The sequence below is a fragment of the Felis catus genome, chromosome A3 (genome assembly GCF_018350175.1).
Source record: "Felis catus isolate Fca126 chromosome A3, F.catus_Fca126_mat1.0, whole genome shotgun sequence".
Taxonomy (NCBI): domain Eukaryota; kingdom Metazoa; phylum Chordata; class Mammalia; order Carnivora; family Felidae; genus Felis; species Felis catus.
In genome coordinates, this window is record NC_058370.1 from 85,977,889 (window position 1) to 85,996,799 (window position 18,911).

The window sequence follows — 18,911 nt, forward strand, 5'->3', positions numbered from 1 at the left end:
TGAGTTTATCACCCCAAGAGGTTTGTGAAAGGGAGGCTGCTGGTTTCCCATGGTAAAAAAAAAAAAATGCAAGACTTCTTAAGGAAGCATTCAATGGGGTGAGTGGGGGACAATGTACTGGAAACCACATTCCTAGAAGTGTGAACCTTCAGTGTCGGCTTCCTGGAGGAGTCAAAACAATTTCAGACCTATACTGCTCTCTTTCTTCCTGCACAAAGCCCATGATATCACATGGATGGTGGTGCTGGGAGGAGCTAAGATCAGAGCCTCAGTGTCCCTCCATGTAGCCAACTGCTGGCAAGCCCATTGGACCATCTGTATCAGGAACACTTCCCCATTACCTTAGTCCTGGCCAGTTCCAAACTGGGAGACTGCAGCATGGGAGAGTTGGGAAGCCTACCAGGGGGCAAATCTGATTTCAGAATTGAGGCTTAGCTCTTGAGTCATTAGCTTGTGTGTCTCTTTATGGATCCATTTATTTAGATGTATCTGTTTGGGCCCGGGTTTTCTTTTTCTTATACTTAAGTATTCTTCATGAACAAAACCTTTCATAAAGAATACTTATTAGAATAAAGTCAAATTAAATCTTGGGAGGAAATCTAGAAATTAGAGCACTAACCCCACTCACCCTGACAGCAAATGCTTTCAGGTGTTCCCTCCCAACCCCACAGCAAGGGCAATAAAGGCCAATGAAGACAGGAGAAACAAGAATGGCAGAAGGATACGAGACGCTGGGGCAAGAAAAGAAAGAAGGAAGGAGACGGGTGGAAAGAAGCAAAAGCAGGGGTGCAGAGGCAAGGGAGAAATAGTAAGAATTAAAGAAAAATATTAAGAAGAGTCCAACAAACAGATCCCTTCTGATTTTCCTCCTCTTGGTCTTGGGTAATTTTATTTTGTCCAAAAGATTTAAATCTCCAGTTAAAACTGCTTATAATTCTACAAACACATCCTAGGTTAGCATCTATATCCTTTTCTCTCTTCTCCTGCGAGCACCGTCCCACCTCCTCTACCCTCTGCAGCAGTAAAGGCCAACACACATGGCCTTGCTGTCCTGTTATCTCAGGAACATCCTGAAGTTCCTTCTGTTTGTTTTTTCTTTCTTTTTTTTTTTTTTTTTCTTGACCAGGCGCTGCCCTCTAGAGCGCAGTGGTGTTCCAGGGACTCATTCTTTGGTAATGTAGCTTAAGGCCACTGCCTCTCAAAGCCCTTTGATTTCTGTATCAGATAACCCCTCTCCTTAAACAGGCAGCACCCTTTACCTGGTCCTGTTGCCCTGAGCAATGGCACAAACTCAACTGATAAAAGCTAATCTACATTTCCGGGCACCTGGGTGGTTCAGTCAGTTAAGCCTCCGACTCTTGGTTTCAGCTTAGGTCATAATCTCACAGTTTTGTGAGTTCGAGCCCCACATCGGGCTGTGTGCTTGATCATGCAGAGCCTACTTGGGATTCTCTCTCTCTCTCTCTCTCTCTCTCTCTTTCTCTCTCTCCCTCTATCTCTCTCTGCCCCTCCCTTACTCACACTGTCTCTATCTCTCTCAAAATAAATAAATAAACTTTAAAAAAGTTAAAAAAAAAAAGCTACACCTACATTTCCAATAGTATTTAGGAAATGTCATACTTCATAGGATGGTCAAATTCCTGGTGCAAATTATCTTGACATAAATCCTACTCAGAGAAGAGTTGACTGAGAATATACCATCAGTTTTTAATATATACACATTTGATTGAGTCATGCATATGAGGGAGTATAATCTACCTCTATAGAACCAGGGGAATTTTGTAAGTTTATCTCTGTACACATATACATACACAAGTATCTATCACTGACACTCTATTTCTGCTTAGGGCCTGTTGTTTTCAAATTGACATAGAGGACAATTAGTGTGGCTTGCCACTTGCTATTGGAAATGGCATTGATGAGAAATGGCAAGTCCAAAGAAAAACATATTGGAAGGGATGATATTGTATTAGCAAAACATGCATTTCCTACAACAAACTGACCTGCCCATTTCCCTAAGGCAGCAAGCCTCTATCATCTGTACACTCTTATTAAATAATCTCATTAAATAGGAACACAAAATATACACATTTACAGTTATTAAATTAGCACAGGACTCCTCTTCTATCTACAGCCACATTCAGAGACTGCCATGCCTTCATATTTGAACTTGTAGGTGACCACGCCTTTGTCTAAGTAGAGGATGGAGATGGGCTCTAGCTTGGTGGGCACACAGCAGGCTTTGGAAGCCTTTTGGGAATTCTTGAGGTGGACCAGGGCCTGGATAATCGCATGCTTTGTGGGTGTGAGATGCTCTGCAAGGGGGTAGTTGCAAACCCCACGGCATTCGTAGGCTTCATATCCAGGTGGGGCGATGATCCAAGAGTCCCAGCCAATCTCTTTGAAATCGATGTAGAGCGGGGTCCTCTTGCAGTAGTTTCCTTTAGCATTCCTTCTGATGCGGGCAGTGGAGTCATAGATGATGTTTGACCTCATTTGCAGCAAAGCTTCTTCTCCAGGTCCGCTGGAATAACTGTCCATGCCCAAGTTGTCAAACTCCAGAAGTTGCTCATGGGCGATCATTTCATTCAGTTCTTCTGTCCGCTCCTTCTCGCTGCTTTGGTCATCAGAGAACACGACAAGCAAAGGGACATGCTTATTCCTGGCACTGGTGTCTATTTCCAGTTGTCCCCTGCCAGCATCCTCAACTCCGTCGTGTCTACTCTCAATGTGGACCTCCAGCTGGTGGGTGGATGAACCTGACTTTTGCCAACGTCTAATGGCCTCAGTGACATCAAAAGTCTCCCACTCACTGTTGGTTCCATAGATCTCCCCCGACACCAAGACCAGCATGCTTCTTTCACCCTCACTGTCCCCTCTGCTCTCTAGTACCTCAAAAATGGTAATTTTTCGGTCTACTCCATCATAGATCATGCGATCTCTTTGCACCAGCGTGTACAACCTCAGTTCAGCCATGATAACCTCTTCATGGTGAGGAATGGACACATTGAAGAGGAGAGGGTATTTTCGGAGCCCATTAAAACTGGCTGGCTGGGAAAACAGATCTGAAAAAAAAAAAAAAGACAAAAATCAGAATTGCTGTAGGTCACTGAGAAAAACAGATGCTTATTTATGTGATAAAAGGGCCTGTCTGCACGAGAAGCTTGACACTGAGAAATCAATGAGAGCAAACACAATGTTAACATTCTCTGACAGAAAACACTGAAAGGTCAGTGGTAGAATACTCAGCTGGCTTTCGTGGCCAAGGCGAAGATGGAAAATGGCTGCCTGATGAATGGGACACCGCTCTCCAGGCCTTGCTTGCGTAGCTTATCAGCCACAGAATGACAGAGCTGGGAGGAAGCCTGGAGACTGTGCAGGCAAGCCCCCAGTTATTCCAACCAGTGAGGAGCCGTCAAATTGGACACGGGGTGGTTGTTCTTTCTTGGAAGTTTTTCAGAGATGAGGACTTCATGGCTTTTCACATGTGCATTTGTAATAGGTGGAGATTGCCCACATGGTTGGCTGAGCATTAAAAGACCTTCAGCTATATTGGGGGTTGGCAAACTATAGCCCGTGGGCCATATTGGGCTCTACCTCTGGAAATAAAGCATCATGGGAACATAACCTGACCCATTTATTTCTGTGTGGTCAGTGGCTACTATTGTACTACAATGGCAGAATTGTGACAACAACATGGCCCCCAAAACCTAAAATATTTACTATCTGTCTGGCCCTTTACAGAAATATTTTGTTGACTTCTGCTCTAGACGCCAAAATCTGACAAGGTAACCAGATAGCCAAATACCAAGGGGGTCACAGTGGATGAATTTTGGGTGTGTGGTTGTCAACAAGGAGGAATGGGAGGAAAGGAAACTTGGGATAGAAGTCTTCTATCCCAAGGGTAGTCTTCTACCCTTAGCAACCATCACGGAGTTTGGTACATAAGAATCACTCGGAATGTTTATGAAACAAATTTTTAAAAGTCCTTTAGTCTCAGAAGCATGCCTCCAAATGTTGGCATGTTGACTTCCTATCTGAGAATTTTATGGGAGCCCAAAGCCTCTATACACTTGCCCCCAGGAAATACATGATTACAAAATGTCCCTGAAGGCATTTGTCAACCAGCAAAGGGTTCCATGAAACCAGGGTACTAAGGACCCACCAATGGAGGGGTTCTCTATCACCTCTGGCAGTTTTCCCAACTCTGTAACCAATTCCTGATTTTAGTGTGGTCCTTGTTCCAGATTGTACCTTTTAATATTCTTATTTAACTTTATAATATTTTTTTTAGTACTTAATATCTCTTTTAGTTCTGTCCTAAGCAACAACATTCATGAAATGAGGGCATTGAGGTGATAGCCATGTGGACTTTTTTTCTGATCCACGTTAATGAAAATATATAATAAGGTCTCATAATTTACAGCTTTCTCTGGGTACCACTAAAATCATCTCAAACACCAACAGTGGGAAATACTGGTCAAAGGAATGAATCTGAATTCTCTAACATGACTCTTAAAAGCAGCTATAACCAGGCTTTAACCTTCTGATCGACGTATAGCTGCCATTCATCCCCTACAGTACATGGAACATTGTAATTGGCCAACTGATATTTGTTGAAAGTTTAAATCATAAAAATTCCTATTGAAAGGAGACTGAGGGGTGCCTGGGTGGCTCAGTCAGTTAAACACCCAACTTTTGATTTCAGCTCAGGTCATGATCTCACGGTTTGTGAGTTCAAGTCCCACATCGGGCTCTGCACTGACAGTGAGGATCCTGCTTGGCATTCTCTCCCTCTCTCTCTGTTCCTCTCCCACTGTGCTTGCTCTCTCTCTCTTTCTCGCTTTCTCTCTCTCTCTCTCTCTCTCTCTCAAAATATATGAATAAATAAAAACTTAAAAAAAATAAAGTAGACTGATATCTTCACCATTTGCCAAAACATTCCTTTGCCTTGTTGTGTATTGCACCTTTGGAGATGTTCCTCTGACTCTTGGAAAGTCTTCTCCCCTTTTGGGTGTGTGGCCCCTCCTCGTGGGGTTTTCCCCCTCTTCACATCCCTATCTAGAAGTTCACTGCCTTCTGGGTCCCTTGAATATTTATTCTCTGTCTCTCCTTTGAGCTTTGCCATTTATATCCTTCCACTTCAGGTTTCTTTTTATGAATGGGTCTTCCCAACTAGATCATGACCAAGCTGGCAGGTACTGTGCCTTAAACTCCTTCTGTGCCTCCATGCTACCATGATGCCTTAAACAGAGGCAACACTTTCAAAATATTGATTAGTTGATTGTGAACATCAGATCAAACTGATTTATGAGCATGGCATATGTTCTTAATACATCAAGTAACTTGGGAGTTGTCCCTCTTATAAGAATAGAGAGACTTGACTCTCCTTGGACAGGGAACATGAGAAGATCAAAAATAGGAAGGTAGACAGGTTGCTCCATCCATGACAAAAGTGCAGGATAAAAGCTTATGGTGGTGGGTGGAAGAAATTCCAAAGGAGCACAAGGAAACTTTGGGTGGTGATGAATATGTTCATGATCTTGATTGTGGTCATGGTTTCAGCGGATGTTTGTATATGTCAAAACCTGTCAAATTATATACTTCAAATATGTGCAGTTTATTGTATATCTATTATACTTCAATAAAGCCATTAAAAAAAATAAGTCCGCAGAGCATGTACAAATATACTAAGTAGTGGATGGAGGTGTTGCATTCTAGGCAAGGGAACTGACGTTAATTGAGCATATTGTAACGTGCCAGGTGTTTTGAAACATTGTTTTATTTAGTACTTACAATGACTCTTTATTGCTATTGTGCTCATTTTACACCAGAACAAATCAAGCCTCAGTGCAGAGGACTGACTTCCCCAAAACGATGAAGTGAGGTCAGCAGCGGTAGGAATTAAAGTCATGGTTTTTTTCTACCTTAGAGGTGCGCTTGTTTTCCCCTGATTAGTTAGATTTGGAGGAGGTTTTTTTGTGTTTTGTTTTGTGGGGATGGAGGGGTTGGTCTTTGTCTCCTAGGCAGCTGCACTGTGCAGACCCAAAGAGTCAAAGGAGGGACAGTTAACAGCCACTAGGGCAGTGCACACTCCACCCGCAGACTGGCAGAGGACGCCACAGCGGGGCGTCCACAGAGAGATCCGCTCCGGCTTTCGCTGGTGTCCAGTGATCAGATGCTCTGTAAACTCCACTTCCTGACCTGCCTCACGCAAATCCTCCACGGAAGAAGGGAGAACTGAAGCACTCCTGTTTTCCCAGGGGATGTGAACACTTTCCCACCTGCACTCTCAGCCAGGCACCCAGGGCTCAGTGCTCGGAAACACTAGGAAGGTTTCCCATGGAAGGAAGCTATTTATTTTCAATCCAGACTCACCCCCAAAAGGAAGCCGTAACTTCAGTTTGCCATTTCCATCATGTTACTAAATGTTACTAAGTAACATTTCCAATGTGTTACTAAACATCTGAAATTTGGGCAGTTACCTAAATTTCAAAGGCAAACGATATCTTTAGGACTGAGCGACACCCACTCCCCGTTTCCTCCAGTGCCTAGAATTTAAGGAATTCATTCGTAATATCTGACGTTTATTCAGCAATTCATAGTAAATGCAGTGCTTTCTTACTCAGAACCTCTTTGAAATAGCTCAATTATGTTACATAGGTATATTATCCCCAATTTACAGATGAGCAAATTGAGGCTCAGAGAAATTAAACTAATTATCTCTAGCTACTAAGTCAACCGTGTCTCAAAATTCCAAATCCTAAGCTATTGCTTTGCCATTGCCTTTCTGCTTTTAAGAACGTCTGGTCACTATCAATCAAAACCCTCTTTTCTACCTGGTTAATGCTTATGGTAAATATTAAAGAATTCATTTCTTTGGATCTACAGCTTTTACCATACATATGCCTACTAGTATCATATTAACTAAAAGATTAACTTGCTAGGTCATTAGATTTAGTCACTGAATAAAGCTGGGGGAGATACCATAGGTTTCCTACTGATATTTAAAACTTGCACATTACTATTCATAAAGACATTGAAATAAGCTGGATCATTAACTGGGTCATACATTATTCCTGGGCATTATAAACAGTGATTCAAGGATAAACATGTCACACAAACACACCAAAACTTTAGGAAGAACCTCTAAAACATACATTTTCAGCCTGTCTGAATATTTCTTCAATAAGGTCAGAAAATAGAAACTCATTCAAAGTTCGAAAGAAGCACAAATCACAACTTTTGGGTGTTGTCTGTTTTCATCATTTACATTCCAAGCAGAAGTTCATGCATTTTTGAGTCAATCAAAAGGCAAACGGAAATTGAGACGTATCTTGAAAATGACACGCACAAGTATGGTGGTCGACCAGCATAATTTTTTTATCACTTACTGTTCAAATTCAAAAAAATTTTAACAACCCAATCATGAAGTCAAGATGGCTTTGGATTAAAAGATATTCTTTAGTGCCTTTTAATAACATTTGGGAAATGACCATGAAAATGGTATAGACCCAAAATGTGAATTGTTTTTGAGTATCTATGTACATACACCCTTATACAGAGGCATTCACCCTTATCTATATTATTCCCACGCATTGTAATTTTTCTTATCCGCCTCTTGAAAAAACATCCAAGCAGAATCTATCAATAATATGTAAACTTACCTTCATTTTTGAAGCTCCTAATGATGTTGGCAGATGGCATGGAGGTCCGATCTGTTGCAAATTTGTTGTAGAGCTCCAGCATGTACTCTGGTGGGTCAACCTTGGCTGAATCCTGCGAAGGGATGTCGGAGAGGTTCAGTGTCTTGAGGAATTCATTCTTCATGCTCTGCAGCAACGTGTTAAAGTCGACACCATCTTGCTCTGAGAAGACATCATCGAAGAGGGGCATATCTTCTTCCAGAGGTGACTGCTCCAGACTCATGATGGGGCTGCCAGAAACTGAGTGAACCACCAGGCAGACGAGAGCGCACAGTTGCAGGGCCAGAGAACCCATGACTCTGCTCAAGCCCCCAGGCCAACCCGGGAAGGTTTAGCTCTCCTGGGCTCTAAGTGGCAGTTTTATCTTGTAGCGCGTTAATGTCTCGTGTCACTGGAGACAAGTTTGGAAACTCTTCCCCTCTCTCTCCCTCCCCCTACCACTCTTCCTCTCCCCTCAAAAGTCAGGTTGCAGTAATTGGATAACAAAATCCCCTATAGGGGCCTAGCCTTTCTTATCTCCCCAGTGTAAACTTGTGCACCAGATTTTGTTTCTATCTCGCGATCCTTTTTTCTTTTAATGAGCATTTTGTAAACATTTCCACATTCTGACACTGGCGAAGAGATAGGACAATTTTCTCTTCACAGAAGCTCTGCTTCTCTTCCTTTCAATCCACTTCCTTTTGGCAGGAATGCGTAAGTTCTGCTTTTATGCGGTTCACTTTCACACATGCCTAGAATAGATACTAAGAATCAACACAATACACATCAGTGGCAACACGTATTAATTCCAGTGATAGGGCTTCCGTCCTCACATCAACATTTCTGAAGTCAGATCAAATATCCAGCATCTCTAAGTGAAGCTAATAGATATAAATGAATTTATATAAATTTTTAGAAGCTTACCTTTTTAGAAACAGGGAAGTATAAACTTTGTGGTCAAGGGCCTTTTCATACAGATTTAATCTGGTTAAATGGCTTTTGAAACATAGGGTGAGTGTTTCATTATAATAGCAACTAAAATTTCTTAGGTGCTTTCCTATAAACAGGCGTTGTGCTAAGTGCTTTGTGTATATCACCAAATGTGCTCCCTCTAATAACCCTATTATTATTCCCATCGCAGGTATGGGTCACTAAAATTCAATAACTTGCTCGAGGTCACAGAGCTACAAGGTGATAGAGTCAGGATTTGAACCTAGGCATTCCGACTCTTATACAAAGAAGAAAACAGACTTTTCAACCGGTGTTCCCTGAGGTTGGGGCAAGGGCTAAGTAAGCCCCAGCCGAGCTTTCCCTAGAGAGTCCACAGTCAGGAGGCAGGCAGCGACGTGCAGCTGGACGTGAAGCCCAGGTCCTTCACCCTGGCGATGAAACAGCAGGATGGCCAAAAATCTCTGCCAAATCCATCTTTATGGCTAAACCAAACTGATCAGGTGGTTCCAAATAAAATTTTGGCAAACAGCATTATTAGGCAGATGAAAAATGCCAAATGCCTTTGTCTGAGAAACTGGTGAAACTGATTGTGTGCCTGGTTTAGGAAGGACAGATCAAGTTCATATCACTTTCCAGCCCTAGTTAGTGGCAGTATTGGTGTGGTGCGGTCAGGCTGGGTGGAAAATTCCAGGGAGTGCTCTCTCCCCTGAGGTGGTGGGCCTGGTGTCTCCTGACTTGTTCAGTGCACTCCCTGTGCAATTACAGGCAGCTGGCATTGTGTCCAGAAGACTGGTTCCAGGTATTTGATACACTGGAATACTCTCCTAGTTTCTGAGTTAAACTTTCCTATGTTTACCCCAACAGGTTAGCTACAATATCTCCACTATCCTTTTTCTTGTGAGCTCCCTGCACAACCATCTTCTGATCCTTTCCTCCCCTCAAATGCAGCTTTACAGCAGTTTTCTTGAACTACCATAGAAAGACTTGTATTTTGAGGGAAAGTCTCTCCTCAAAATTGTGCCTTTGTTGAGTAGTTGTTGATTTTGATTCAGTGTTCCATCTTGGTTGAGGCTCCGGCTCCCACATTAAAAAGACAATTGTAGAGTAGAAATAGATTATACCCTAATAGGTCCATAAGCAAGAGAGTCCAACCCGCCCCGGGGATGGGCTTTAACATGAGGTTTCTGACAGCATACCAGCGGGGCCCTTGTATCATGTCCTGCATCAAAACAAGCACCCGTTTCTCTTCACACACACAGAGATGTCAACGCACACTCCAAAACTCTGAATGGCAGGCATGTGCGTGTAACTGCCTCAGGACAGCAGAGTAAGTGACGGTACTTACAGCCCGGGCGCACTGGCTTCAAAGGTCAGGAGGAGGGACGGACATCCCACATCACAGAACTCCAGCGTTTTGCATTCTTAGGGGGAACACATGCAGCTGAGATTTCCATGAATCCTCCATATTCGGTGTTAGAGTAACTGTTGGGGTTGAACATCTGGACCAGTTGCTGCATCAAGAATGTTTATATTTTTGGCTGACTTAAATATAAAATAACAAAATGTCTATAACCACATTTCAATGCCTATGACTTCTTGAAATGCAATGTCCCTAAGCCCCACATCCGCGCTGGGGGTGGACAAGGAAGGAGATTGGACTCCATGCATGGAGGAGAGAGGCAGAAGCCTCACCCTCTTCTAGGCCTGGGATACTTGGCATTTTAGCTGCAGAGTGTCTTTATCCACATGATTTTACCTAGAAGCTTCTCCTGATGGCTCTCACCTGACTTTAAAAGGTCCCAATATCTCCACATTCCTTCCCCTATCTTGATTTCCCGGACACAGTCTATTCTATTACTTTGCACGGTCTCATTATTTTGGATCCCTTTTTCATTTGGAACGTGCTATAACCCGTTTAGAGTAGATGGAAGATGACTATTTTCTGAGTCAAAGATGAAAGGCACGTCTGGATGTTTTAAGAGAAGCTCCATGGGTGGAGAGCAAAATATTAACTAGCATCATGCTTATCAAACCCGCTGTAAAATGCTCCAGAGTCTCCACTTTACAAAGTGTGGGCCAACTTTTAAGACTAGGTCTAGTTACTGTACGTACTCGAAGGATCTGACTGAACTCCATTGGAGTTTTCAAAGGGATCTGTGATCCAGGGAAGGTAAGATCCATTGGACAACACCCATGTGAATGCTGCTGTCCCCTGTTAGGACTGAACAGGTCCTGAATAAATGCGATCAACAAAATTGTCTTGACTGACAAATGGTCAGTGAAGTCAGGAGATCTTTGGACATGACTCCACCTTCCACCTTGGACCCTACTTCAGAAGCCTGACACTACTCTTGCTACTTAGGAATTTTCAGGACTTTGAGGTATACCTTCTCAAACCAAGTATGATAATAAAAACATTCAGCAAGCCATATAACGGGTCCAAGCCAATCAAAACAGATACAAGCCAGAGTTCCAGAGCAGGATTGCAGAGGCCTCAAGCTTCCCTTAATGAGCTCTAGATCTTGGGAAGTTTGGGGTGGGATACTGGTGGAGGGGCTTAGGCAACAGCTATTTACCAACCTGTATGGAAATATTTTGGTATTTTAGCACTACATATTACCGTTGTACTATGTATAACAGGTGCACGTTAAGTATTGCCTAAAACTAAGCCAGAGCTCTGCAAGCTACATGCCGTTAGAATTTGCTAACTCAACACGAGGATAGATAGCCTGCACTGATTATTCCCTTGCCTGCTACTAGAATCTGCTTTCTGGCTGCCGTCTCGCTCTCCAGCCCAGATCTTGCCCATAGTACCGAGACTTAGGAAACCATTTGGGCTGCTTTTGTCCCTCGGCTGGGTCAGAGAGCTCCTGCTCTTCTCCTCTGATGTCATCTCCCCCCAAAATCTCCTCTAGGATTGGAAGCTGCCTCGACGGTGGCATTTCTCATCAATTCATGTTTCAGAGTCCACATTTTCGGTCAAGGAAGTGTTTCCTTGCTTCTTCTGAGCCCTCAGCATTTAGGTTGCTACTTACCTGAGGCTTGTCAGTCTACCAAGTGGTTCTCACACAGCAACACACAGGGGCCATCTCCTCAACTCAGCTCCTCCAACGTCTGTGGTTTAAGTAGCCCCTTACCTCCTTCTTTCTATAACCTTCCACATGAGCCCTTCATTCACCAATCAGGCTTCTCATGTGAATTTTCATCAATAATTAGGCTAGTAATAGGGGCGCCTGGGTGGCTCAGTCGGTTAAGCGTCTGACTTCAGCTCAGGTCATGATCTCACAGTTCCTGAGTTCTAGCCCCACGTCGGGCTCTGTGCTGACATCTCGGAGCCTGGAGCCTGCTTCGGATTTTGTGTGTCTCCCTCTCTTTCTGCCCCTCCCCGCCCCCACTCATGCTGTCTCTCTCTCAAAAACAAATAAGCATTTAAAAAAATTGTTTTAACTAGTAATTAGGCTAGTAATAAAAAAATTCAGTTCTTTGTCCCAGTTTTCCCCTCAAGATTTCTTGTACATACCTACCATGTATGGATCAAAAACAAAACCTAAAGAAAACAGACCAAACCCTGACCTTATGGAGTTTACTTTCGAGCTGGGAGAAGAGAAACAATAAACAAATATACAACTAAAATGAAGTGTCTGTTTGGTGGTGATAAATACAGTGGGGGGAAACAAGGAATGCCAAGGGGAAGGGGTTGCTATTTAATTGTCAAGTCTAGGGAAGGCCACCCAAGTGGAGGTGAGGGAGCCAGCCATGCAGGTCCACGGAAGGAACAGCATTGCAGGCAGAGGGAACTGCCCATGCAAAGACTGTAAAGTGAAAGCATGTTTGGGAGGCGCAAGCATCAGAGAGAAGGGCAGGATGGTTATTAAAATCAAGTGAGGGGGAGAGTTACAGAAGATGAAGTCTAAGAGGAAGCAGGGGCTGGACCACTTAGGAGGTCCTGGATTCTTAACAAAAAAAAATTTTTAATGTTTATTTATTTTTGACACAGAGAGAGAGAGAGAGAGAGAGAGAGACAGAGCATGAGTGGGGGAGGGGCAGAGAGAGAGGGAGACACAGAATCCGAAGCAGGCTCCAGGCTCTGAGCTGACAACACAGAGCCCGACCCGGGGCTCGAACTCACGGACCGTGAGATCGTGACCTGAGCCGAAGTCGGACGCCCAACCGACTGAGCCACCCAGGCGCCCCATGGATTCTTTTTAAACAGCCATGCTACACAGATACATAACTTTGCCTTTTCCTTTTTTGTCACTCACCATTTCATGTCAAGGGTTTTTCACATCCCCACATGGTCTTCACAACCAGTAATGTATTCATATATTTGTTTACTTGAAATTCAGGTCTGTAAAAGAGAAATTATGGAGTGGTCAGATAACATTTATTCTCCATATAATACCGCCAGTCTCAGAAATACATGGAAACTAATAGTCTGTGCCACATCACCTCTTGCCTGGATTGTGGTAATAGGCTACTAACTGCTTCTGTCCTCACCTCCTAGCAGTTCATTCTCAACATGGCACCTAGATCCTGACATGACATCATATCATCACTCCTTTCCTCACTCAGAGAAAAAGACAAAGTCTTACAAAAGCCCACATGGCCCTCTATTACGTCTCTGATGTCATTGCCTCTTACTAACTCCACAACCAGCCCCAGCGGCCACCGTGGTATTCTTTAAACACCCCACGCGTGTTCCCGCTTTACAATCCTTGCTTCAATTGCTCCTCTGCCTGAAACAACCTTCCTCCCTCCCCCAAATCCACATAGTCACTCTCACCCCCTTCTAGTCTTTGCTCAGAAGTAACCTCCTCCATGAAGCCTGCTCTGAACAGTCTATTCACAATGGCAGTCTGCCAAGCAATCTTAAACGTACTTACCTGCTCTAGCACTCCTAATCACCTCCCAACATAAGATACAATTTATTAATATAATCACCTCCCAACATAAGATAAATTAATACAATTTAATTAATATGCACACGTTTTTCTGTCTATCTCTCTCTGCCACCCGTTCTTTATCCCCTGGCAGGAATACATGTTCCACAATGTCAGTAAGTGCCTAGAGCTTTACCTGGCACATAGTAGTTAATTAATAGTCATTGAAGGACTAAATCATAGCAAACATCCAAATATTTTCTTCCTTAAGATTACTTACAATAATTTCATAACAGTACAAATTCCATTTAAAATAAGTATCCATTATTAAAGTAGGCATGCATTTTCTTGAGACCCCCCTCTACGTATCTGGATCAGTTTTTATGCCATCTATACTACTCATCTAAAACTTCAAATAATTAATTTGTCATTCTAAAATCTTACTACCATATACACAAAGTGTTTATATGAAGTATATAAAAATTAAAAAAAATTTTTTTAGCGTTTATTTATTTTTGAGACAGAGAGAGACAGAGCATGAACATGGGAGGAGCAGAGAGAGAGAGGGAGACACAGAATCCGAAGCAGGCTCCAGGCTCTGAGCTGTCAGCACAGAGCCCGACGCGGGGCTCGAACTCACAGTCAGTGAGATCATGACCTGAGCCGAAGTCGGACGCTTAACCGACCGAGCCACCCAGGTGCCCCTAAAAATTTTGATGAAAATAATAAAACTGAAATAACCGTGGAACCAACACCCAGTTTATAAGTGGAAAAGGTCTGGGGCACTTGGGTGGCTCAGTCAGTTAAGCGTCTGACTTCGGCCTAGGCCATGATCTCACAGTCCATGTGTTCGAGCCCCGTGTTGGGCTCTGTGCTGACAGCTCAGAGCCTGGAGCCTGCTTCAGAGTCTGTGTCTCCCTCTCCCTCTGCCTCTCCCCTTCTTGCACTCTGTCTCTTTCTCAAAAATAAATAAAACATTTTTAAAAAGTGCAAAAGCCCAGTTACCTTTAAAACCTACAGTGAAACCCTTCCCAATTTGTCTCCTTCTCCTCAGTAGATGTAACTACTAGACTGAATTTTCTGCTAATCAATCTATTACATTTTTTATGATTTTACTACATATGAACAAATTCCTAAAAATATGAAGTTTAGTTTTGCCTATTTTAACATATATAAATAATCACGCTGTAAAGTCTCTTATGTGACTTGATTTTTTGCACTCAACAGCATGGTTATTGGCTTTATAAATATATAAGATTTATTTGTTCATCACTCTGTTGATAAGACACTGGGTTGTTTCTTTTCTCCCTATTCCATACAGTGCTACTACGAATAATCTTATTGCCAAAGTGTTTGCCAAATGATTTTCCCAGTTCTGTTTCTCGTGGGAGTTCTTATTTTTCCACATCCTTGCCAACATTTGTGTTGGTTGACTTCAAGGACTCTGGTTGAGCCTTGGGGGCTCTCTCTTCTCTTGCTCTCCCCATTCATTCCTGGTATCTGCAACAGAGCATGAGATCGTCTTCTGGACAAAAGGCATAATTTGAGTTGGGAAGCAAGCACTGTTTTAAAGTATTGTGTTGGCTCCCACAACTCTATAATGAATGATTCAACCCATGTAAATCGCGGTACCCAGGAGCAAAAAATAATGTCATTGAAGGACAGGAAAGGAGACTTACATGAACGGAGCAACATTCCAAGTTCACGAATAAGGCAATATAATAAAGATGTCAATATTCCCTAAATCCCTACATAGATTCAATAAAATTTCAGTGGCAATCCTAACAGGACTTTTAATAAAACTTGGAAAGATGAGCCTAAAATTTAACTGTAGAAACAAAGGGTTAAGAATAGCTAAGGCAATCTTGGGAGAATTCGATGGCAGAGTTTTCTTACCAACTATTAAAACCCATTAAAAATCAGCAATAATCAAGACGATGCTGTGTTTTTATAAGAAGAGGTCAAAACAGAAAAGAGCCCAGAAAAAGACTTCCAAATATGAAAAAATGATACATAATAGCTTGCATTTTGCAGGTAAGTGGGAAAAAGATCAATGATTTGATAAATGGTGCTGGGATCATTTATTGGAAACATTGATTGCCTACTTCACTCTTTATGCAAAAATCAAATCCAAATGGATTAAGCCCTTACTATGAAAGAGCAAGTCTGAACCTTTCTCTTGGTGCTCTAGAAGCCCTTGGGAAAAGTTCTGAGAGAAGGGTGCCTCTTTTCCTAAGAACTAGTACCCCATCTGCTATCTCCAACTCTTGAAAATAACAAGAAGATAAATGATTATCTTATCCTCCTTTGCTCACAAAGGAAGAAAAGACAGCCCACATTCAGAAAAAGTATATAAATTGATCCAAAAAGATAAAATATTATGCTGATGATTAGCTCAAAAAAAACTTCACAAAGAATGTCTTAGAATAGTGAGGGGGCCCCTGGGTGGCTCAACTGATTGAATGTCCAATTTCAGCTCAGGTCACGATCTCACAGTTCATGGGTTCGGGCCCCACGGGGGGCTCTGCTGACAGCTCGGAGCCTGTAGCTTATTTCGATTCTGTGCCTCCCTCTCTCTCTGCCCCTGTCTCGCTTGTGTTCTCTCTCTCCTTCTCAAAAGTAGTAAATAAACATTTAAAAATTAAAAAAACAAATAGAATAGTGAGTTTCCCAGTTGCATTTTAAATCGAGTTTCTCACCTTTCACATTTATTCATTGAATGAGGCGAGCTTTTACATGTTACAGAAGATTTTATTATCTGTGCCTTAAGTGACATTTTCACAGTTCTTTGAGCCTAACAAAATCTTTTTGGGCATGTGCTCCTTAAGGAGTAAATACTAAAAATGAAAATGCCCACTGGCCTAGGAGATCCTACGAGCGGAATAGGCCGTCCGTCAGTGTGCTCTTGGGATCACTCGAGGTGTTTGACAGCTGTGGTAAGCAGCCATACAGGGTGCAAAGGCAAAGACGCACACCCAGCCAGGGCTCTCTGCCATCACACTGAGATAAGTCAAGCCCTTTAACACCAGAGGCTGCTAAGGGTTTATTCCACACTCTCAGCAAGATAAGCTGCCATTCACGCCTCACAAGACACTCAGACTTGGCAAGCGGCTTAGAAGAAAAACTAAGAGACACGAGGTAAGGAAATTAGTGGATTTCTAGTTGTTTGGACTCCAGTTCCATGAGGAACCATGAAGAGCATGTTTCCTGGGCTCTCCAAACATGTTAATGTGGAACAGGGGAGAGGAATAACCCCGGAGTTCTACACTAAGTCCCGCAGGGTGTCAGCCATCTGCCCCCGTGACCTAAGCCTCATTTTGTGAAGGTGGCATTTGTTTCCCCATTTTACAGATGAAACTCAGGTTCGAAACGATTGAGTGAATCCCCCTGACATCACCGAGTTAGGAGAAACTTGGATTTAAACTAACTTCTCCCTCTGATTTGTCCAAACAGGCTGATAGTTCATATAGTTGGGCTCTGAGAAGGTGAGAGGGCATGACCTAAAACCTTGACTGCATGGTTACATGCATAAATCAGGTGTAGGGCGGTGGGCTTCTCTGCACTAGCTGTTAATGTGGTCTCCCTGAAGGCAGAATGCGCACTTAAATATTTTTAGATTTCCTAGGAATGTTTCAGTTTCAAATGTTCTCTCCTGTTTCCCAGAGGGACAGGCAAAAAATGAGTTCCCCTTTCTTTTTTCATTAAGAAGATAGGGTCATGTCTATAGAATTCGGTGTGCATATATTCAGAAAAAGTGACACACACTCCTTCTTTGAGATTACCACCAGGACCCCCCCTAGAGAGCTGCAAGGTCTGGGCAAACACACTCATGATATTGAACTTGGAAAGTGACTAGTATAAGATGATGGATACCTGGAAGAAAAAAAAAATAACACATGGTTTTATTTAAAAAGATTTGTTTCAGCCAGATCAGCATGTGAATATCGGTGTCATAGTCTGAGAATGTATAACCATATAGAATGTTACAAAGTAACCCCTTGTTCCCCAGTCTCCCGAGCCACTGAGACAAATCCCGTAACTGAGAATTGTTGCCTCTCAAAGTGGGAAGGAACATCAGAGGTCAGCCCAGCTGGACTCAGACACTCTGCAGGAAGAGAGAAGGAAGGAGAGAGAAATAACTGAGACCCCCTTATCAGTGGGCAGCCACTCTTCTGAATACTTTCACTTGACAAGTTCAGAAGGTTGCATGCCAGAAGGGCTTCTTGGAGAAGGTCTTCCATATCAGCGTGATAGCCTAAGTGTGTTGTGACAGAACCGTTGCTGGGCATCATACATTTCCTTGTGAACTCACAGTCTACATGTGACCCATCTTCATTAAATGTCATGCATACAACAGCAACAAAAAGAAACTTGAAGCAATGAATAACCTTTGGATTTATAGGTAATGTTGGAACAGCAAATCTATTTGCAGAATCCAACTTCTGTTTCCTAAACAAAAGGAGATGGTCACTTCTGCCTTAAAAGGCTCAGTCACTCCCAAGTATATCTCTTTTTGTTACTTCCCTTCAATGGAAAAAGGTCAGATCACAGAGTCAAGTTCCAACCTAATTATATGATGTCATAAGACAGCAATTCTGTGTAAGCAATCTTTACAAAGCGATGTGAATATATGACTGGAAAAATGATAAAGTGAGTTTTAGATAAGTCCCTTCAGTGAAGCCTGTTCTGATGCAATTTACTTTGTGTGGAAGTCCAAGAGACCAAAGCCAATTATATGGACCTTCACACGCTCTCCAAAATTATTATTAGTGATAATAATTATTATTAGTAATAATAATAATATTATTATTATCATCAAGGTTTTATGTTTAGGACTTGTTGGTTAATTGCCCCTGGGGATTTTGTGCAGTTGGGATTGGTAACAGCACCTAAAAGGAATTCTAGTGAAGAATAACAACAGAATTCTTTAAATAGTCAACCAGACAGCTAAATGGAGTTTGGATAGATGAACAATAGACAATTGTAGGATTTTCTTAAAGGAGATTTCTGTGGTCAGCTGATTCTGCCACTCTCACCATATAGCAATCATTGGCTTAGCTAACATGAAACACCAGAGCAATAAAGCCAAGTGACCAAATCTGTGATAAAGCAGATTCCAAAATATGCAGACCCAAGCTGTTATTCTAGGCGCAAGAATGGTCATTCTCTGTTGCATGGTTAACATACTTGTGAGTTGTATCAGCTTCCCTGAGATAAGGTTAGAATGCCTGTCTTCGAATACCACGGACAACTTAAGGGCAGAAGCTGTATTCCATTCATTTATCCTCGGAAACCAGTATGAAGCTTGGCACATAGTATCTGCTCAATGAAACCAATAAACAAAGGAGGACATTTTTGATGTGGCGCCATCCCATATTTGTCTGCTTGGGTTTTA

At 42.5% G+C, this 18,911-nt stretch overlaps 1 protein-coding gene across 1 annotated transcript; it reads right to left on the reverse strand.

Moving 5' to 3' along the window:
- Window positions 1-1,472: 1,472 nt before the first annotated feature.
- Window positions 1,473-8,429, reverse strand: BMP10 (bone morphogenetic protein 10). Its single transcript, XM_023251730.2, has 2 exons — window positions 7,668-8,429; window positions 1,473-3,065 (listed from the first exon to the last, which is right to left on the reverse strand). Exons 1-2 carry the CDS (start codon window positions 7,999-8,001, stop codon window positions 2,125-2,127), a joined length of 1,275 nt encoding a protein of 424 aa, XP_023107498.1. The 5' UTR covers window positions 8,002-8,429; the 3' UTR covers window positions 1,473-2,124.
- Window positions 8,430-18,911: the final 10,482 nt, after the last annotated feature.

What these genes read in the sequence shown, in the direction of transcription:
- BMP10 (XM_023251730.2), bottom strand. Translation starts at nt 8,001, where the DNA reads ATGGGTTCTCTGGCCCTGCAACTGTGCGCTCTCGTCTGCCTGGTGGTT. An exon ending in TAGGAGCTTCAAAAATGAAG is followed by an intron (nt 3,066 to 7,667) that starts GTAAGTTTACAT and finishes TTTTTTTTTCAG; the next exon opens with ATCTGTTTTCCCAGCCAGCC.